General features: G+C 43.8%; 1 protein-coding gene across 4 annotated transcripts in view; it reads left to right on the top strand.

Moving 5' to 3' along the window:
- The window catches only part of SNCAIP (synuclein alpha interacting protein), a 96,385-nt gene that overhangs the window by 30,204 nt on the left and 44,736 nt on the right, over window positions 1-21,445 (top strand). For 2 of the 4 annotated variants that reach the window (XM_053932500.1, XM_053932498.1), the window contains exons 1-3: window positions 4,758-4,839; window positions 4,925-5,041; window positions 6,324-6,426. Coding sequence is in view for 3 of the 4 variants with exons in the window: in XM_053932498.1 (XP_053788473.1) it covers window positions 6,370-6,426 (57 nt within the window). In the remaining variant the exon portion in view is untranslated. Of the gene's footprint in view, window positions 1-4,753; window positions 4,840-4,924; window positions 5,042-6,323; window positions 6,427-21,445 lie in introns of those variants that run through there. The other 2 variants (XM_053932499.1, XM_053932497.1) reach the window with 2 other exon arrangements.

Genomic DNA, 21,445 nt, shown 5'->3' with positions numbered 1-21,445 from the left:
CAGATCTCACATCCCCCAGCTGTGGCAGTGCTCATGGACTTACTGTACTGCTTTCTGCACATTTTCTATTAAATAGGGGTGGAAGGCCAAATTAATTGTCTGTAGAACTTGGGTGTTACAGTAGAATGTAAGGATGGAGGAACTGAATTCAGTTTTAGGCATTTCCTAGTGCTGACATCCCTTCCTCAACAGTAGATTTTAATTGTGTGCTGGGCTTTTCATTGCATGCTGAATAGATTTTACATAATGTAATGTTACACTCTTCTGTTTTTTTGAAAGTGAAGAAATTTGGGGTTATGATCTTGGTATTTCTTAATGGTAGGGAATAAAAGGCAGATGCTTACCAGATTTCAAGCATTAGTTGAAATGCATACTGTGTGCTTAAATTAAAAATGTAGTGTCTTTAATTTCTGCCCACAGATCTTGTTCATCTTGAGCTACTATAGCTTCTGATGCTTAAGGAATGACCATATGTTTATTTTGTTATCTTAGACCTATAATTGAAAAATGTAACCTTATCCCCTAATTAAAAAGCAACTGTCATGGCATTTTGGCATTTAAAGCCTAATTTTTAATATTAACTGTGCTAAAGGAAACTTAGAAGTATTTTACATCTGATTCACTTTATATTTTATTGAAAGTTTAAGTAAATCCCCAAATATTTTGTCAAAGTAATTCTGACATGTGGAAAATAAAAGCCCATGTGGCATTTAGCAGGATTTCTTTGAGTTGCAACTGAAGTAAAGATTTAATTGACAGCAGATCTTTTATTGTTATTTGTTCTTGGTTTTTATGTATCCATAAATAATTAAAATTATGCATTTTCAATTACATGTTTTATTTTGGCTCAGTAAGGGACATTTTCCCTGTGTTCATTCTTGGATTAAGCCTTTTGCATGCTACACTGAGACTGCTTTTGTCTGAGGCACTGGATCAGTTTGCTTTAGAAACTACTGAATTCACTACAGCCTTTGTTTGCATTGCTACAAATCAGTTATGCTGTTTTGTTCCACAGTTTTGCATTGAACAGTCAGAACAAGAGCCTGAACCTGATGGTTGCACATATCCTGCCTCCTATGTCAGTCTCCTCATTTACTCAGTTAATTGGCTGACAGCAAAAGCTCACCGGTAGGGTCTTGTTCTTGCCTATGAGCACTAGTATGGGTCATGTGATGTAAAGCATTCCTGCTGTTCCTGCATTGAGTCTACTTCATCTTCAAAAGGCACACTGGGCCCTAGGGATTGCTGATGGTGTGACTGACACTGTGTGGAAAGAAAAATCCAGGGCTTGGTCTACCTTAGAAACTAAATCTGTGAACAATTGTAAGCAATCTTGATAATATGTACCATCACTCAGAGAGAGTTTTTAGTGTTTGCAGGAGTTGATGGATTTGTTCGCTGCATCTAATACTTAATTGCTACTATTATTAATAATATTATTCTAGAAATTGCTCTTTTTGTCCCATTTTCCTCTAATTTATCTGATTGCACTAAATGTTAGCAACAGGATTTGAACTCAGGTGTCTAGTTTTAGCTGAGAAGGAAAACAGCAGAGGAAATCTGTTTTAAAAAAACAGTGTGTTTGAAAAGGAGAAGGATGAGTTTGGTTCCATTTACTACTATCTGTTGCAATGAAACATATGCAATATTATATTCTACTGATAATTCTAGTATTACTCATTTCTTTGTAGTAGTTTTTAGCTTGATTGCTCCTGGCGAACTGGTTCCCAAAATTGTAAAAAGACACTTTTTTTCCCGAGTACATATGGGTGATGTTTATGTGGTATTCTTCTTTTAATTGTGAATTATGAGAGCCAACCAAATTTCTTTAACCTATATAAAACATACATGTGTGTGCATATGTCTCTCTGCAAGTCAAATTGCCAGAGAGGAAATGCCCTTTTTGGGGTTAAAATTTTGTGGAATATTAAATTACTAGTTTCCAAAATACAGTTAGGACCATTTATAGGTTAAATGTCAGACATTTCTGCTGACAAACTAGAGACAGTCATCTGTATTGCTTTGAAGTTGGTACTGAAAACACATTATTCATCTCATGTCAACCATTGCTAGCAGCTGTAATTTTGGTTGCAATTATTTCTACCTTGAATTTGACCAGTTGGGCTTATGATCTTCCTGTGAATCCTATTCAGATTGTTTCTGCTGCTGGTGTTGTGCCAGATTCAGCCATCATTAAGCTCTCAAAATACTCGCAGCTCTGTGTACCATCCTTACCATATGGTTTGGATTATGCATGGTGGAGCTCTACTGTGTTAAATTGTATCCAGAAAGTACACCTTCTGCATAAAACTCCAAATATAGTAATGAGAAATCTTATTTAGTCATAATAATTGAATTGAGGTACTGTTCAATTTTACTTTGTTAAGAAAAAAATTAAAATCTTGTTGCAAAGCAAATACATTAATCTCTTGCCCTTTCTTTTCATATAACTGAACACTACTTTCAGCAAGCTTTCCGTAGAGAAAATGTCTGTGGTTTAGTTATTGACTGTCTCTTCAGCCTTTGTGTGTTTTATAGTCTTCAGGGTTTGAAAAGACAGAAGAGATAAGATTTTGGGGAAGTAGTGACACGGGACTGTGGACTGACTTAATGGGTTTTCTACATCACTAGGTGGAATGAAGTCCTTTTGTCAACTGTGCATGGATACAGCAAATTTCTTTTGCTTCAATGGATTCTTCCAACTTGGAAGGAAAAAATAAGTTTGAAATGTTGATATCTTTCTGTTCTAAATCTTGAGATATGTGGTAACCAGGAATAATAGTTATTTTACTAAAGCTATGGAGTTTTTTTTTTACTGGAGTTTTTTATGCACTGAATAACTTTTAAGTGACTAATTTAATTTTACTTTTAAAAATTATTTCAAAATCTCATTTAAAAATATAATTTAATTTTAACTGAATAACTTCAGTTTTAGTTGAAAATAAAAACCCTGGATTACTTCTTGATTCTTCCTTACATGAGACATTTAAAGTAGCTTTATTTGTCTCTTCTGTTGACTTTTAAATATAGTGGGTGGGCAGCTTTAATCCATTTAATTCCAGTGAAAAACAGAAACTCATTGAAGCTTTGGTTTGTTTTCAAACTATTTCTATGTTATATTGTCCATATATATTTTTAACCTTCAAACTTATATTTTAATGCTCATCCCTACTTCATACATTTTTCACCTTATGTAGTAACACAGTCCTTTAATTTGTCTTGGACACTACATACAAAATAATGCAAATATTCTGAGTTGCAAGGGGACAAAAAAGGATCATAGAATCCAGCTTTCTACACAGAATGCCCCAAGAGTCACACTTTGTGTCTGAGTGCATTGTCCAAATAAACCTTGAGCTCTGTCAGGCTTGGTGCTGTGACCACTTCCCTGGGAAACCTGTTCCAGTGCCCAGCCACCCTCTGGTAGCTGGCATATACAGCAAGAATTTGTCTAATACATTTGGCATAGATGTCAGCCTTTGTCTTACTTCAAAAACTAATAATAATTTGGTTTGAGCTGATGTCAGTAGTCACAGTGATAGACTGACAGCTAGTCTCTACTTCTCTGGAGAGAGATCACAAGTCTTGCCTGCAAACTGCTTCTGCATAGTCTCCATTCTCCACATGCTCACAGGTCCTGCAAAGATCCTGCTCCAGCATGGACTTTCTGTGGGGTCACAGCCTCCTTTGGGCTTCCAACTGCTCTGACTTGAAGTCTTCCACAGGCTTCTCCATGGGAAGCAGGCACACAGCTGCCCTGCCATGGCCTTCACTCGGGCTACAGTGGAATTCCAGCTCTGGTACCTGGACCACCTTGTCACGGTCCTGCACTGATCTTGGTGTCTGCAGGGCCATTACTCTCATATTCTCACTCCTCTCTCCTGGCTGCTGTTGCACAGTAACTTTTTCCCTTTCTTAAAACCGTTGTCCCAGAGGTGCCACCACCATCACTGATAGGCTCAGGTTTGATCAGCAGTGCATCTGTCTTGGAGTGCTCTGTCTGGAACTGGCTCCATCAGACACAGCAGAAACTTCTAGCATCTTCTCTCAGAAGCCAACTCTGTAACTCTCCCACTACCAAAACCTTGCCTTGCTAATCACTGCAATACATTACCACTGCACAATTTAGCTGTAATGTCTACCAAATACATAAATCTTTAAAAAATATACTGATACTTTGTGTTTCTGTTAAGGAAAATCTGCAATACAGAAATTTATAGACTTGAATATGTCATGCCTTTTCACAATAGCTATTTCCTTTCATTTTCAGGCTTTTTTCTGATTTTAGTGGGTCTCTCTGAGAACAAACTTTGCATTTGGGAATGTGCAAAATAAAAAGCTTCTGATGAGTTTCACGATAGAGACATTTCTGGTTTTACCTTTCTGTAGCCTTTTCCCACTGCTTCACTTAAGTCTAACAGTCACATGAGAGAAAATTTTAGGTAGTTGAGGTTGTTGTTACATGCTGCTCTCCTCCACAGTGTCACCACACAATTGCTTGGAGAGTAGAGGTGAGAAAACCCTTGGGTTGAGACCAAGACAGTTTAGTAAGGAAGGGCAAACCTGTGCATGCAAGCAGAGCAAAATAAGGAATTAATTCACTATTTTACATAAGCAGACCAGCCATCTCCAGGAGAGCAGGACCCTGTCATGTGTAATGCTGACCTGGGAAGACACAAACTTCATCACTCCAAACACCTTCCTTTTTCCTCTCCTTCAGCTTTCTATGCAGATCATGATGTCACCTGCTGTGGAATATCTCATTGAGTTAGTTGGGATCATCTGTCCTAGCTGTCCCAACTCCTTTTGCACCCCCAGCCTGCTCACAGGTGCGGACGGGTAAGGAGCAGAAAATTTTTTAGCTCTATGTAAGCCCTGCTCAGCAGTAATAAAAGCCTCCCTGAATTACCGACTCTGTTTCCAGCACAAGTCCCAGTCCCAGCCCCATACTATCTGCTGTGAAGAAAATTGACTCCACCCCAGCCAAAACTGGAACATTCACTTAATGAGAAAATGATGCTGATAGTGCTCCAGTAACTCGGTGAGAAACAAAAATTTGCTTTTCCATCTATTTCAGCATATTACGGGAGTTTTGCCTCCTGGTTCTCTTTCTAATAGCTTCTCAAGAACAGGTGTATTAAGGTCAGCTTTGTGCTTGGAGAGTGTATTATTAGGGAGATAAATTACCGAGGTTTTGTTTTGTCTGACACTTACAGAAAAGCTTTTTTTTTCAGACACCATATCCTAGGTCATTTTTAAATGCATGTGAAAGTTTCACGCAGTGATTTTATTTAGGCCTACACAGCTGATTTCATTATTCATAAATATGTCTTGGTAGTTGTCGTATGAATAATTTGGGTTTGTGTCTTTTTTTTCCTTAAGGTGTTTCCTTTGCTATGTGCTAATACTGGAGGATTTATTTTTCTATAGTAATACTTAATCCTTATGTAGTGACTCACATTATTTAAAAATGCATTGTGCTTTTGTTTTTCAGCTTTCTTTAAAATATTTTCCTTTTCTACTTTTACTTCCATGGCACTTGTCTGTAGTGATAACACACACCTTCATTGTAGTTAACGTTGACAATGAGGGGTTTATTGTCTTTGATCCTCTGATTGTTGAAGCTTCAGTTTATTCAGATCTAATAATTGACTTTTCCAGACAAATTTCTTGCTTTGCAAGTGAATTTACTCTTCTTTTCCTCTTGCTGTAAGAAAATGGTTAATGCCCCTGATAATTAGTGCATGTGATATAGTTCTGGTATTGAATCAGATGTACAGTTCTGGGGGATATGCACTCAGAGCCTGAGGGGTGGTAAACCATTAATCTGTAAAGCACTGGCTGCATTGTGTGTTAGTCTGCTTGTAAGCAGAGATAAGGTGTGATAGGACTTTGTTGTCTGTGCACAGCAGGAATCTCAATTATTTTCTGCCATCTTGGGCAGAGTAAAAGGAGTTGCTGTGGGTAAATGTCTCATCCTTTTGAGAAGGCACATCATTAACACAGCTATGGTTGCAAGGTCATGAGGGTGTTCAACAGCTTAGGTCTTTACACTTGTATTGAACTTCTGGAGGGACTGAGTGATGCTGAACCAAGTATTTTTTACTTCTACTTTCCGTAGCATTTAGCTATTCTCCCAGAAAACTGGAATGTTGCTTTACAGTATGCTGAGTAGAGGTGGTAAATTGTATTTATCTTCTAAGATTAAGTTATGAAACACTTTACTATTCAAGTTAAATGTTTCAGTATTGTAGAAACTATGTGAAAACTCTTCTGTGTGATTTTGGCTCTCTAAATACAACAAATTTATCTTTTCTTAATAGGTCTTTACTAATGTCCTGATTCACCCAAAATGTCCATAAGAGAATAATGGAAGCTCCTGAATACCTTGATTTGGATGAAATAGATTTTAGTGATGACATATCGGTAAGTACAAGTCTTATTTTATTTGTTGAAGTTAAGATGACCTTAGATATCTCAATCCTGATGTAAAAAGCAACACTCGTGTTAGAAGCCACACTTCTTTTTACTTAATTTAAGGGAATAGGTTGAATCTAGAATAAAAATCAAGATGTTTTGTAAGGGAAATCTCTCTAAAAAGCTTGGAATGAAAACTTGATTCCTCTCCTTCAGGTATTAAAAATTACTTGTAGACAAAATTAATAAATTAGATTCATTTCTGGGTTGCTTCTCTCGTATATTGTCCTGAATGAGCTGTGCTGTAGTGCTAGCCTTAGACAGCATTTTTTTTAATCAAATGTATTTCAGTTGTAGAAAACCTGCCTCTCTCGCCTTTGTCTTTTTCATGAGTAGCCATTTCCCAATACAGCTCTATTTTATCAATAGATATGATGTGGTAGTGTACAGAAAGAGATAGAAAGACTTTGAGGGATTCATAGGCAGCAGTGATCCTTAGTGACACAAATAAAACAGCCCTAATTGAAAACAAAAATACTGTGTTACTTTCTACATTTTTAGTGTTTTTATAGGAGGTACTGGTACTGTATATTTCTCCATTATTTATAATACTACTCCTGCTGCCAGTGTTTCTGCTTTTTGTGCAACAGAGTTGTTCATATGTTCAATGTTTGATAAAAAATAGACTTGAATACATAAATTAAATCTCCCATAAGAGAATTTATTATAAATTATTATAAATATTATAAATTAATATTATAAATATTATTATAATATTAAATATTAAATATATTATAATATTATAATATTATAAATATTATAAATTAATAATTCAATTTTCAGATTAAAGTATGCCACTATCTTCTTCCACGTTTCATAGTTTTATACTAATTTTTTTTTTTTTCACAAAGGGCCTGTTTTTCCTGTTAATATTTAAGACTCCTGATTCCTTTTAAAACATTCCAGACGCTTTATTCACTGAAAAATTCCTTTGGAAGAGAAATTTTTTTTTCTACTATTGTACTGTTGAATTTTTATTAAAGCAGAATATGGCAAATGCCCAAAATATTACAAGACAATGAGCCAATCTTGAGTGAATGCCTTATGAGGGGCAACTTTCTTACATTACTGTTATATGCCAGATTATGTCCTGGTATCTGTTTCTATACTCAGTTTAGAAAACTGTAAACATAATAGATGTAACCTTTCCATGTCCCTCCCATTGTGGCTGTTTCTGCATACTGGTGGGTTAGGTTACTCACTTTTCTGCTGAACAGCTCAGGCTGCCTGCTTTCATAGGCTGTTCTTTCAGTGGATGCTGAACATTAAATAAAAAATCATCACAAATGATTGAGTTTTTTACTCCCTGCTTTAACAAGTAAGAGGACAAAGGATTTGTTGCCAGAACCCAGATCAACAAGAGAATTCATGGTTACTCTAGTGATCTACTCATATGTCATCATACACAGTTTAGAAATACCTGACCTTCACATTTTATCATTAGCATGCTCTGGTAGGAGCAGATGCATAGCATCTGTATTAGCAAATTATATTATTCATGTTAGCTCTCTGATTCTAATCCAGTGCAGAAAAGTGACTAATAATAATGGCAGCAAGAAAGCTGTTAAAATAACGCACTTACAAATGTACCTCATTTAGAAAGACACTGTTTGTAGTCCAAACCCTTGTCATCCATTTCAGCAAAACTGACCAAAATGTAATAATCAAAAAAGATAGACAGAAAGACAGGAATTTGATTTAGAAGGCAAATATATAAGTAAAGGAAGGGGGGTGGGGGGAGTGTGTTTGAGTTCTTACTTTATTTTCCTTTGTTTTGTTTGTTTTTATTTGGTTGGTTTTTTTGTTTGGTTTTTGGGGTTTTTTGTTGGTTTGTTTGTTTGTTTTTATGTTACATTTGTACATGAAAAAAGCAAACTACATTTCTCCAGTATCATGGAATCCTAGAATGGTTTTGGTCAGAAGGGACCTTTGAAGGTCATTCAGTTCCAATTTTCCTGTCATAGGTAGGGATACCTTCCACTGGATCAGGTTGTTCCAAGGCTCATTGTGATGGATTGACATTGACTGGTCATCAGGTGCCCACCAAGCCACTCTGTTAATCCTACTCCATCAAGAAATCTGTGCTTTAAGAAGTGGGACACCACTCACCAATTACTGTAATAGGAAAAAAAGACTCCTCTTGATGATATTAATTTATTGCAAATCAAAGAGCACAGGATGATGAGAAACAAGGACAAATCTAAAAGCACCTTTCCCCCATCCCTCCCTCTTTACAGTCTCAACTTTACTCCTGGGTCCTTTGCCTTCCACCTTGATAAGCACAGGGGGATGGGGGAGGATAGGGTTTGCATTCAGGTTAGGTACTAGTTTGAAAGGTAACCAGTGGGCGATCCCAAGTCAGAAATACAATTTAATAGGAAAATTAAAATAAATGCATTAATACAGCAACACTGACAGAGTCAGAATATGACCTGACACCCTGTTGGTTAGAATGTTGGTAGCGGTCCGATTAAATGGTGGCTGCAGTCCTCTTGAAGTAATAGATGTTGTTCTGTTGAAGCAGTGATCCTGTAGAAGGGCTTGTTCTTCCTCTGTAGATCCAGTGGTGGTTATGGAGCTTTTGTCCTCTGGGAATTCAGTGGATAAAGCTGCCAGTTGTGTTCCATACTTCAGATTATATCCAGATAGGAATGCTTGGATCCTCCTCCTGGGTGGAGCATCTCATAATGGATGATGTAATTTTATCAGTTTTGCAATGAGACTTGATGGCCCATTAACAGAAGATATCCCCCAGAGTTATCAGGGATGAGTCATGAAGTAGATAAGGAGCACTGCCGTACCTGGTTTTAACAGCTTATGAAGATGGTGATAGAATACATACTTTTGGGTACATCTTACATTGTAACCTAAGACAGGTTATGCCGCGTCTCGTCCCAACTTCCCAAGAGCAGATCCCTTGCTAGCCCTGGCTAGCTCCACAGGGCGATAGGGCAGCGAGAGGCACTCTCTGCTGAACCCAGCAGGGCTTCAGAGAGTGCCTTCGTGGGTCCGAGGACACTGCTGATCCCACTGGCAAGGAAGGAGGCGACACTCTTCTGGGGATAGGTCCAAGATTTATTGTGACTCTGAGGAGAGCCCCAGAGCCCAACAGCACTTGAAGAGGTCCCAGAAGAGAGTGAGCTCTGGGCCTTGAGCAGGCCCTGATATAGGGTGGGCGGGAAACCCGATCAGCCAATGGGAGAATACATGGGAGTGTCCCTCTGAGGGAAGGACAGCCGGGGTATCCACGGAGGAGGGAGGAGGGGAGGGACCCCAGACCATTGTCCAGTCACCCAGCAACCCCGGCAGAAGCTTCCAGACAGAGGGGAAGGATGGACAAGTCACCTGGGAGGGGTCAGGGGCATGAGTCAGGGTTTTTGGGATTGATGGACATACAGGTGCTGATGGGAAAACCTGGGATGAACCAAAAAGGCACAAGGGGGGTACAGAGGGATAAACCATTTTGAACATACATACAGTGGAACCTAAAAACACAACTCCACAAGGTTATCACAGAGTGTCTCTGCTGTTCCCTCCTCATCCTCTTCATGCCTGCACCAGCGTGGGGTCCCACTCGCAAAAGGCAATCCTCTGTGAATTTCTCCAGTGTGAGTTCTTCTCAAGGACCAGCATTCTTTATGGACTGCACCAGCATGCATCCTTTCCATCCTCCCATTCAAGAGCACACTGCTCCAGCATGGGTCTCACACAGGGTCACAGTTCCTGCCAGAAAACCTGCTCTAATGTGGTCTCCTCTCCACAAGAGTTAGTTCCTGCCAGAACCCTATTCCAGCACTGTCTTTCCACAGGCTGCAGGTTTCTTCAGGGCACATCCACACACGCCAGTGTGAGGTCCTCTGTGGGCTGAAGGCTGGGTATCTGCTCTACCATGGTATTCTCCTGTTACTTCAGGGGAATGTCTGTTACAGCATCTGGAACTCTGCCTTCCCCTACTTCTTCACTGACCTTGGTATCTCACATTCTATTGTTCCTCTCTCCCAGATGCTTTTATGCAGTGGTTTTTATCCTTTCTTAAATCTGTTATCCCAGAGGTGCTACCGACATCTCTGATGGGCTCAACCTTTGCCAGCAGCCAGTCCTACATGGAGGCAGCCTCCGCTCTTAGTTTGCCACATAAACCAAATACAATCGTGTGGTGGGCATCCACAACTTCTCTGGGCAACCTGTTGCAGTGTCTCACTACCCTCATTGTAAAAAATATCCTTGTTGTGTTCAATCTCAATTGATGTTTTTTTCATTTGCCCCTTGTCCTGTCACTACAGGCCCTGGAAAACAGCATTTCTGTATTTTTCTCGTAAGTGTCCTATATATATATTGGAAAGCTGTAAGAAAGTCTCCCTGCAACCACCTGTTCTCCAGGATGAAGAATCCAAACTCTCTCTCAGCCTTACTTCACAGAAGAGGTGGTCCAGGCCCCTGGCTATTTTCATGATCTTTTTCTGGATGCACTGAACATGTCTATGTTGTTTTTGTCCCAGCCACCTCTGAGCCAGAGGCATTATTCCAGGTGGATTCTCCCAAGAATTAAGTCAGCGGGAGTATCGCCTCCCTTACTCTGCTGGCCAGACTTTTTGTGCAGCCCAGGATATGACTGACTTTCTGGTCTGCAAGTGAGCATTGCCAGTTTATGTCGAATTGTTCATCCTCCAGAATGCCAAGTCCTTCTCCGCAGGGTTGCTCTCAATATCCAAGTCTGTATGACACTGGGCATTGCTCTGACACATGGACACAGGATCTTGACCTTGTTGAACTTTATGATGTTCACATGGGCCCACACAACAACCTGTCCCAAGGTCCCTCTGGATAGCATTCCATCCCAGTAAATCAACCACTCAGCTTGTTGTCATGTGAAAACTTGCACCCGATCCTGTAATCTATGTCCTTGACAGAGATATTAAATGCTATCAGTTGGAGTATACATCTTTGAGGGACACCACTTGGAAACTGAACTGTTGATTGTAACTCATTGGACATGGCCAATTCCTTGTCCATGCATCCATCAAACCCATATCTCTCCAAATTAGAGGCAAGGAAGTTGTACTTGGATACAGTGTGCCAAAGGTGTTACAGAAGCTGAGACTCTCTCTTGTAGCACTCTCCCTCCATTGTCGGAAGCCACTATCTTAGTCAGGCACAATTTTTCTTTGTGATGCCATGCTGGCTACCTCTAATCACCTCTTTGCCATCCATATGTTTCAGCAAAACTTCCAGGAGGATCTGTTCCATGCTCTTACTGGGCACTGAGGTGTGGCTGACCTACTAGTAGTTCCTGGGGGCCTTCTTTTCATCCTCATTAAAAGAGAATGTGTTATCACTTTTATCCAGACATTGGAGACTGACGGCTATGACTGTTAAAATATTATTGACAGTGGATTAGCAGCTACATCTACCAACTCCATCAGGGTTCTGGAATGTGAATATGATGCTCATTTTATAAACTAAGATGGTTCCATTCCTGATCTAAATGGTATAGTATATTTGACTGTAGTTCAGACAGCAGAATAGGTTTCTGGGGCTCTTTTTTGCATTAAACAAAAGTAATATTCTATGTGCAGTAGCATTAAGCAACCCAGCTGAATATTTTCATTTATTTCTTCATTAATGACTGCTCACAGAAAGGAAGGGGGGAAAAAAGACCTTTAGGTTGCATTAAATGATAGATACGTTATCAATTGTATGTTTTTTGCTTTCACTTTTTTGCTGTTTCTCCTGATTTTGACTATAAATTTATTCCTGCTCTGAAGTTTTATGCTGTTGGTATGGTTACCTGAAGGTTTCCTAACCCTTTGATTGGAATGCAGGATTTATATTGCAATGCCAAATTGAGGAAATTGAAATTATTTTATTTTTTGGTTTACAGAAATAGTACAAGATAACCTCATCATAACCAGAGATCCTCATGCTAAAATACTTGTAAACTGTTAGAGATTGAGTGTATAGATAATTGCTCTGATCATTCTCTTAGCTCTGTATGAATGAAAGCCAGGCTCAGTGGTGCCAGTGTGTGACTGCACCTAATTTAAAGGTTTGTGAAATGCAAGTGCAGTGATTGCATTCAAATCTAAGTAAACAGCTGTTGAATCATCAGGAAATTTGGAACAGCTTAAAAAACTTCTTGTGAATCCTCACCTGGCAAGAAGGAAGACATAGACTATGCGTGGTCATGAGTATGCCCAAGCTGCTAGCCTCCCATTTACTCGACACAGGGCCCCCCCTGAGCCTGCTGCACCCTTCCTTGGGCACAGGAAGAGCTGAGTCACCCCTCAGGCTCAGGCTCACACATAGCCAGATTTTGCCTACCCAGCCACCAGTCCTGCTGGGCTCAGTGTGCAGGGTCCTACATCGCTGTACAGGCACAATCATTAGCTGAAGCAGATTAATTTATTTACCATCCAGCTGAAGCTCTCTCTTACATCTCTCTCTTTTCTTCCTGTCTCCCATTTCAGAATGAAGCAAAATGCAGATGTCCACTGGGCTGTTCATAGGAAGTGTTAGTTTCAGACAGACATTTTGTACCCCTAACAGTGTTAGTAGTGTCTATATAGGTCCCCTTTTAAGCTAAAGGGAAGAATAACATATCAAGTGTCTATATAAGATACACAACATATACCACAAATAACCTAATCAGTGTTCCAAAGATGTTCATCATCGTGGCTTCGCTTTGTTTTTCCCCGGTTCTGGGCAGTTCTGGAGGGCCCGGCTAGGGTGCTGCTTCTTGGCAGGACCGGGACTGCCGCTAGTCCCAGGCGCTTCTGCGTTCCATGCACCAGGGTGGGCTGGCTGTGTTCTGCTGCCATGCGTGAGGGGTGAGACAGAGAGGCAAAGGAATTGTCCGTCCAGTCTGCATGGTCAGCTGGAGAGCTTTTATTGTTGCGTAGAGCTGCGACAGAGAGACGCAACTCACTCCCAGTGCCGTGTGGACAAAATAGCCCCAAACAAAGGAAAGCATGAGATTTAATAGAGGGCGGGCCGAGGGAGGCGGAAGCCCCCCTCGCCCAATGGGGGCAGGCTACGGGGGTGTGATGTGGACCGGGGTAACCAACGGGGACGCGACCAGGTGTCCGGGGCGAATGGGGTTGCGGGAGTGGGGTAACAGACACCGAACTCTCTGGAGTGGACAGGGGAGTGGTTACAGGAGTGGCAGGGTGAGCTCCAATGGTAAGTAACCCAGAGCGGACCACCGTGGTGGGGGGGAACATGGGGGGTGCACAGGGGTACACAGAATCGGCTAACTAACACATATCAGAACCCCTAATATGAACCCAAACCCGGGATGCAACATATCCCTGTTTTTCAATATATAACAGGACAGCTGTTTGGTCTTCTTTGCTGCTCGTCTGGTTGCTTCTTCACTCAGCTTCTGCTCCTGGTGTTTCCTTCTGCTGCTGTGATGGCTGCCCTTTGCAGATGGAGAGGGCTTGCTGCGATGATGCTGGGGGTGGTTCTTCCCTGGGTGGTTGGGGATAGGGGAACTGGGACAACAACTTTATTACAAACACATGGACTGGGGACACAAACAGACTGGGGTGGCTGGAAGGGTTTTCTCTGTGACTTTGGGGAAAAAACATTTTTTTAAAGAGATGTAGAATATTTCCCTCTTTGCAACGCTTGCGGTTTAATGCCACCCCCCAGTTGGTGGGGTCATCTGCTGCACCCACAGGCACTCTGGTGTTCCGACTCGCCACCTGCACTACTTGATAAATCACAGCTCCCCTTGAGATCCTGTGGCCTGCCTTATTTTTATCTTCACATGAGGCAGATTTGTGTTTCTTTTTCAGTTTTTTTGGAAAGTAGGGTCTCCCTCTCCCCTTCCCCCCTCCCACTGTCCCTGGGGGTGCCATCCTCAAAAATGGACATTGGATTACAAAATGCCCCTTCTGATCACAGTGGAAGCATTGGCATTTCGATGGAGACTGCCTTGGAGCAACGTTCTTTGGAGGCACAGCAGCCAAGGCAACCACGTGGTTTCTGGGCTTTTCAGGGATCTTGAGCTGTGTTTCAGTGTTCATGGATGTTGTTTCTGGGACAAGCTTGTCTTGGACCTCTGATCCCTCTACATGCTTCTCAACTGCCACCTTGACCTGATCTGTGGAATCTGTAAAAGGCTTAGAAACCTGCCCTTGCTCCCCCCTCCCCCTGCTTCCCTCCCTCCCGGGTCTCTGGGAACCATGGTAATGCAGAGGTGGGGACTCCTGCTCCCCCCTCCTTCCACTTCCCTCCCTCCCAGGTCTTTGGGAACCATGAGAATGTGGGGGCGGGGATTCCTACTCCCCCCTCCCTCCTCTTCCTCTGCCCCCGGATCTCCGGGGACCATGGAAACTTGGAGGTAGGGGTTCCCTCTCCTCCCTCCCCCCTCTTCCCCCCCACTCTGGAGCCCATGGGAAGATGGGGACAGGGTGTGGGGAACAGGACGGGGGCTGCCACTTTCCTGAGGCAGCGGGGCAGAGACGGCAGAACTCTCCCCGGAGGGAGAGGGCGGGCTTGATGATGCAACTGGGAGAACATGTAAAGGACTTGAGGGAACGCCCATGCAAGAAGGAACAGTGGGTGGAGGAGTAACCTGATCTCCCAAGGGGGCGGCACCCACGCCCACAGGGAGACAGGAGGGGGTTGGGTCAAAGGTGGGGACACAGGGAGCAAAGGAGAGAAAGGTATTATGGGAAGAAGAAGCCCTCCCATGTGGCTGTCCTCCATCTTGTGGAGACAAAGACACCAACCACGTGGCCACGGCGTCCTCAGGGGAACAAAGGAAAGTATTCAAAGAAACAGAACTGCGCAGGGTAGTGCCAGAACTGGGATTCTTAACTATTCTTAACTATATGGTTTGGGGTCAGTTCCTCAGCAAAGTGGCCAATTTTGCTAAGGCAGGGGCATCAGGGGAGCTCGGGGGTGCCATGAGCATGGTCCACGTTTCTGGAGCTGCCCTGCGCCTTAGAGTGGCGGAGTACTGCCCCTTGCCCACCTGGATTAGGGGAAGAAGGGGTAGAAGAGGAAGGTGAGGAAACGGGTTCAGGGGGAACAACAGTTTTGTCCGATGGCTTCTCCCCTTCCTGGCTTGCGTCCCGCGCACTCTCTGCTCTTACAACTGCCCAAATTAACACATGGAGCTTAAGGAAGCAATCTTTCACAGAGGAGTCCCTGCACTCAATTCCCTCCACTAATTTTGCTCTTACCCGCTCCCAGAACTCCTTTTTGTGAGCATCCCCCGCAGAAACGCAGGGGAAGGAAAAGCACAGCCATCAAACAAAATTTTTAACAGAACTTTTGGGGTAGGGGCCCTTCACCATTAAACTACTCTTCACCGTTATGATATGTGTAACTTGGGTATAGAATTTCTTCTGTTGGGTGGTTAGCACGGTCCCCATGCTATCCACCCACCCGACCTCACTCCTGGTGCAGGAAAAGCGAAAAAAAATCAAAAAAGGCAAAAGACCCCGGTGGCCGCCGCTCGCCCTGTGCACTGCGTGTCCCCTCGCCCCAGGAACGCGGCAAAGCCCACCCATGTGAAGGAGAGTATTAGCTGGGTCTGTCCCTACCACTAAATACTCACCAAACCGGAATCTCCGCAAATAAAAACTGCTACCAGGGTCCTCGGCTCCCGGGAAACAGCTTCCCTCCAGCTTTCCGTGGCCGTGAAAAGTTGCACTTCCTCTCCCACGCGGGGAAAGCACCGCGTGCTTTCCTCAGGGGTGGTGGAGACTTCACTGACATACATCGGGGCATTTGCACTCCTGTTTTCCGTCCGATGCGAGGCACTGTTCCAGCACGGACCGCAGCTCACTCGGCTCAGCAGCGGCGCTCGCTGGTCGGTGGCGCGGCCTTGCAGCAGCGGCGACGGCTCTCCGTGCGGCTTCTGGGTGCTTCGCGGTGAGTCTCTTATCTGCACAGGTGGCTTCGTGCTGGATGTGGCCCCACATTGGGCGCCACTGTGGCTTCGCTTTGTTTTTCCCTGGTGCTGGGCAGCTCTGGAGGGCCCGGCTAGGGTGCTGCTTCTTGGCAGGACTGGGGCTGCCGCTAGTCTGGGGTGCTTCTGCACCCAACCCACGCACCAGGGTGGGCTGGCCGCGTTCTGCTGCCATGCATGAGGGGCGAGACAAAGAGGCGAAGGAATTGTCCACTCAGTCCGTGTGGTCAGCTGGAGAGCTTTTATTGTTGCGTTGAGCTGCCACAGAGAGACGCAACTCACTCCCAGTGCCGCGTGGACAAAATGGCCCCAAACAAAGGAAAGCATGAGGTTTTATAGAGGGCGGGCCGAGGGAGGCGGAAGCCCCCCTCGCCCAATGGGGGCAGGCTACGGGGGTGTGATGTGGACCGGGGTAACCAACGGGGACGCGACCAGGTGTCCGGGGCGAATGGGGTTGCGGGAGTGGGGTAACAGACACCGAACTCTCTGGAGTGGACAGGGGAGTGGTTACAGGAGTGGCAGGGTGAGCTCCAATGGTAAGTAACCCAGAGCGGACCACCGTGGTGGGGGGGAACATGGGGGGTGCACGGGGGTAACAGAACTGGCTAACTAACACGTATCAGAACCCCTAATCTGAACCCAAACCCGGGATGCAACACATCATAGCTGTAAGAAAGACATTTATTTTGTGGAGGTGGTATTTCCCACACGCACCATACCAGTCTCATGTCTTTCCTTCTCTGTTTTTTGTTTGGAAGCTGCTTAAATTGACACTACTGTTGAGAAAAACCTTCCTGCAACATCAGACCAAGTGTTGTTCCTTTACTTTTTCTCAATATATCTTCCTATTCCCAAATAAATGTCTCAGAAATATGATGGCATTGCACAGTTAATAAATGATTAAGAAAACACATTGTAAAGTCATTAATTTAAGAGATATTTAATATCAATGAAACATTTTTTTTTCCACTATCACAAATAAACTGAAATGAGACTATTTACTTGGAAACACTTGGAAAAAAATTGCTGCAATGGAGGAAGGTGCCTGTTTTCAGTACCAAAGTGAAAACAAAGAGCTGTGCATTTAGAATCAAGATGGAGTCATTGGTGTCTTTATCCAGTCAAGATCATTGGTGGCAGTAAATTATTTGAGTTCTGATACTGCAAACTGTTGGACATGGTCCTTCATACTTTGGGGGTGTCATGGTTATGACAATGTGGTTGGAGAGTCACACTGCATAAAACATTGCACTTTGACTCAATTTAGGATACAACAGAATGTTGAAAATTAACTTTTGTTTCTTGATTTACTTGGGTTTTTACTATTTTCTGTAATATTTCTGTGCTACTACTTGTGGCAAGCACATTTCTCTCAGGATTTTTCATAGAGGTGCACAGAGAGAAAGAAAGAGAAAACAATTTCTATTTCTGCTCCTTGTTTTTCCTATGTGGAATGTGTTTGGAGAATTGTTTACCTGGGGTGATTGCTTGATTGGATTCTGGTGAGGATTGTTTGAGCCTGATGGCCAATCAAATCCACCTGTGTCTGGACTCACGAGAGAAGGTCACAAGTTGTGAGTTTCTAAGTTAGCAAAAGTAGGTATGTAGTTTTAGTATCTTCCTTTATATAGTATATTGATGTATTATAGCATAGTTATAATAAAGAAATCATTCAGCCTTCTGAACTGGAGTTGGACATCATCATTTCTTCCCACTGGGTTCGCCTGCATTTTACAATAAGTGGTGACCCCCCTGACGCTGGATGAAGAACCAGGACCTGGATCAATCTGATCAGTCCACAACCGTGGTTGGACACGAGGGAGGTGGTGAACCCTCTTGAAAAGTCATGTCTGGAATCCCTGCGAGGGATTGGGAAGATAAGACACCGTTGGGATCTTCTCTAGGACCAGGTGCAGCCCCGAGCAGTTTGCAGTAACTGGACGCTTCTGCCTTCCTTTGAAAGGTACTGATTTTCTGATAATAGTACTGCCCCTGACCTAGGGTGGACTTTAACTTCGGGAAGAGATATCTGCAGATTTGAGCACTTGTTTTTATTGTGTGGATGGCCATCCTGTGTTTGTCGTCTGGAGAGATCTGGCTCGGAAACATAGAGTCTCTATCTCTGACAATGATTTACTGGAGTTTCTTGAATTTGCAAACGGTCGTGTTTTTCTCATGGATCTGGCCTTTTCCCTGGATCCAGAGGAAATCCCTGTATTTTGTCATCAGGCAACGTATCAGGCGAGATTTCCGAGCAATTCGGTACATGAGATTTTTTTTAAAGCTTTTTCAGATAGTCCAGGGATGGACCCAAGTGAACATGTCTGCACCGGGCGGGAGGGAGCCCCCAGCGGGGTCCCTTCAGGCCCCCCGTCATGGCCGGACGGAGACCAGTTTGTTCAAGGACAGTCTCCGCTGGTAGTGCTACCCCGCGCAGGGCAGGGGGAAGAGCCTTTGTCCATGGCTCAGAAGTTTTCTTCTGCTTCTGCACAAGAGGAGCCCTCTCTACCGCCTCCTCCTCCACCTCCTCCTCCTGCAGCATGTGACCCCCCCCCGCCATGTCCCCTCGGAGGCTGTGGGGCCGCTCCCGGCCCTGGCAGAGGCGGAGACACCGCCTCCCCTGCCGCTCTGCCTGCCCACGGCAGCCCCGCTCGCCGCCCCAGCTGCGCCTCCAACCCCTCCCGCTGGCCCGGAGCCTGTTCCCGATGCGAGCGGTGATGCTGGAGAAGACCCACAGCCTACCTCGCTGCTCGCGGAGCCCGCTTCACCACTTTCGGCTGCCCAGCCGCCTCCTGCGGCTTTCGCCGGATTGCTAGGCAACACAGAGAGCGATAGCAGCGAGCAGCAGCAGTCTGGCTCCGTGCTGGAGGGGCCCCCGCCACCTCCGATCAGCCCAGAGTCCCCTCCCAGCCTGCTCCCTGTTGCCGTCTGCTACCGCCGCGAAAGTGAAAGTTATGAAGTTTCGTGCCTTTCTGGGGAACAGCATTTTTCTCGGTCCAGCTCTCGCTTGGGTGGGGGATTCTGTGGCTCGGTGGGATTCTCACTGGGGCTCGGGGCCCCTCGCCCCTCCCACTTGTGTTTGGGGGGCAGGGGGACGAGTTCTAGGAATGCTGCCGCTGGTCTTGTGCCCGGAGAGTGTGGGGGTGGTGCCGCCACGGGTCAGAAAGCTGTGTGCCGGCCCAGCTGTACCGCGGATCCTGAGAATCAACATTTCTCTGGGGAAAACACCTTCCCTGCTGTGCCCTGAGGCACCTTTGGTGTCCTGCTCTCGTTTGAAGGGCGGGAGCAACCGCGTCCACAGCCGGACACGGTGCGGGATGAACGAAATCCTGGAAGAGATGCTGTGAAGATGAAGACCCCGCCCCGCCAGCCGGGCTGGGGCCGCTTGGGATGCCCACCAGGGCCTGGGCCACTGCCCTGCCGGTCGGGCTTGGGCCGCTTGGTCCAGCTTCCCAGGCTGGGGCCCCCTTGCCCCCCACGGGCAAGGTTTGGGATCCTTGTTCCACCCACCCGGAGTGGGTTCACCATCCCGCCCAGCACCGCAGGGTCCTAAAACCTGCTGCTGCTGGGCATTCTGATTCCAAGAAGAAAAAAAGAAAAAAATCATTAAAATTAGTTTTAAGATTAATTAAGTCGAGATGGTTGAAAAGACAAAACACATAAAAGTGGTTGATTTAAAAGCTTTGACCATGACATTCCAGAGATTTTCTCAGTTCTTTTGAATTTGGTGATGGTTTTTTGCATGGGAAAGGTATGTTTGCATGGCTGTCGATCAGCCCAGATGTTTTTGCATCAAAATCAGGGGAGTTTGGAAAATCATGATCCAGAGATAATTTCCAGCTCTGCTCATTTGAGTTTTATCAGCTGTTGTAGACTCTGGGATGACATTCAGAGCTCTGGTGTTTGATAATTATACGATGTCACATTTGGTGGTTTTCTATGTTTTTTTAATTGATGTTGGACTTTCTTCAGTTGTTCTGTTTCAGGATTCTTCAGTTCTCTGTTTCAGGACTGAGAAGAACTTTTAAGGATGTCAAGATCAACATCTCCAGTCAATGGACACCTTCTCCTGAGACTCAGCTGTTTGGACTTTTAACCTTGAGCATTCTTTTAATTGTTGTTTGGGTTTTTGTATTGTAGGCTTTGTTTTAGAGATTTATAGAAGTGGATGTTTTGCAGGTAAAGGATGTCAGCGATCATTCCACATCAGCATCTGATTTGGGTTCTGATTGACAACTATCAAATTGCTGAGGGAACCTCTTGAGATGTGTTTACTCTCTCTTTTGCAAGGGCCCTGCAAAAGAATTGCAAATGCAGTTTTAAATTTTTTTTTATTTATTTATACAAAATAAATTAAAAAATTTACTTTTTTATTTATTTACACAAAAAAGACACTGGGTTTGCCTGCATTTTACAATAACTACTCATGATCAGTTTTTTCTTCTTTCTGATACTTCTAGAACATAAGTGCATCTACAAGTGGTGGACAAGTGGCACAGAGCAGAACAGCCCTATTAAAGATATTTTTCTCATGTGTTTTGTTTAAAATTCATTGCATTAAAATTTGAAAATCATGTGAAATTTGAAAGGTTAACATTGTCATTAGTTCAGATTCTGTAGTGCAGTGTTACATAGTAAACAAATGTATTGTATTATAAGGGAAGTCCCATTTTTCCCTGAATTAGCAGTGTCTGTTGGAAAAAGCTGGGAATATCTTGCATTTGCATGGAATGCTTGCTACTGCTTCTTGTCTCATTTGCTGTTGATACTGCTCTTCCATCTTAAAAAGTTCTTTAGGGGTTTATTAGAATTCACTATTTTGACAGGCCTTAAATGCAGACAAGGAACCCAGACCTCAAACAGTAATCAAAAATTCAATTAAATATGTTATCTTAGGAACAAGCTCTTAGTTTGTTACTGAATGTCACCATCAACCACAACAGACTTTAATTAAATACCAAAGATCACAATAAGCATTGACTAAGGAAGTAACATGATGTGCTCAGCTATTACATAGTCAGTTATGCCCTTGGCCACGGCCCT

The sequence above is a fragment of the Vidua chalybeata genome, chromosome Z, assembly GCF_026979565.1.
Source record: "Vidua chalybeata isolate OUT-0048 chromosome Z, bVidCha1 merged haplotype, whole genome shotgun sequence".
Taxonomy (NCBI): domain Eukaryota; kingdom Metazoa; phylum Chordata; class Aves; order Passeriformes; family Viduidae; genus Vidua; species Vidua chalybeata.
Note: the sequence above shows the minus strand (reverse complement) of the source record. Positions and strands in the feature narration are given on the sequence as shown.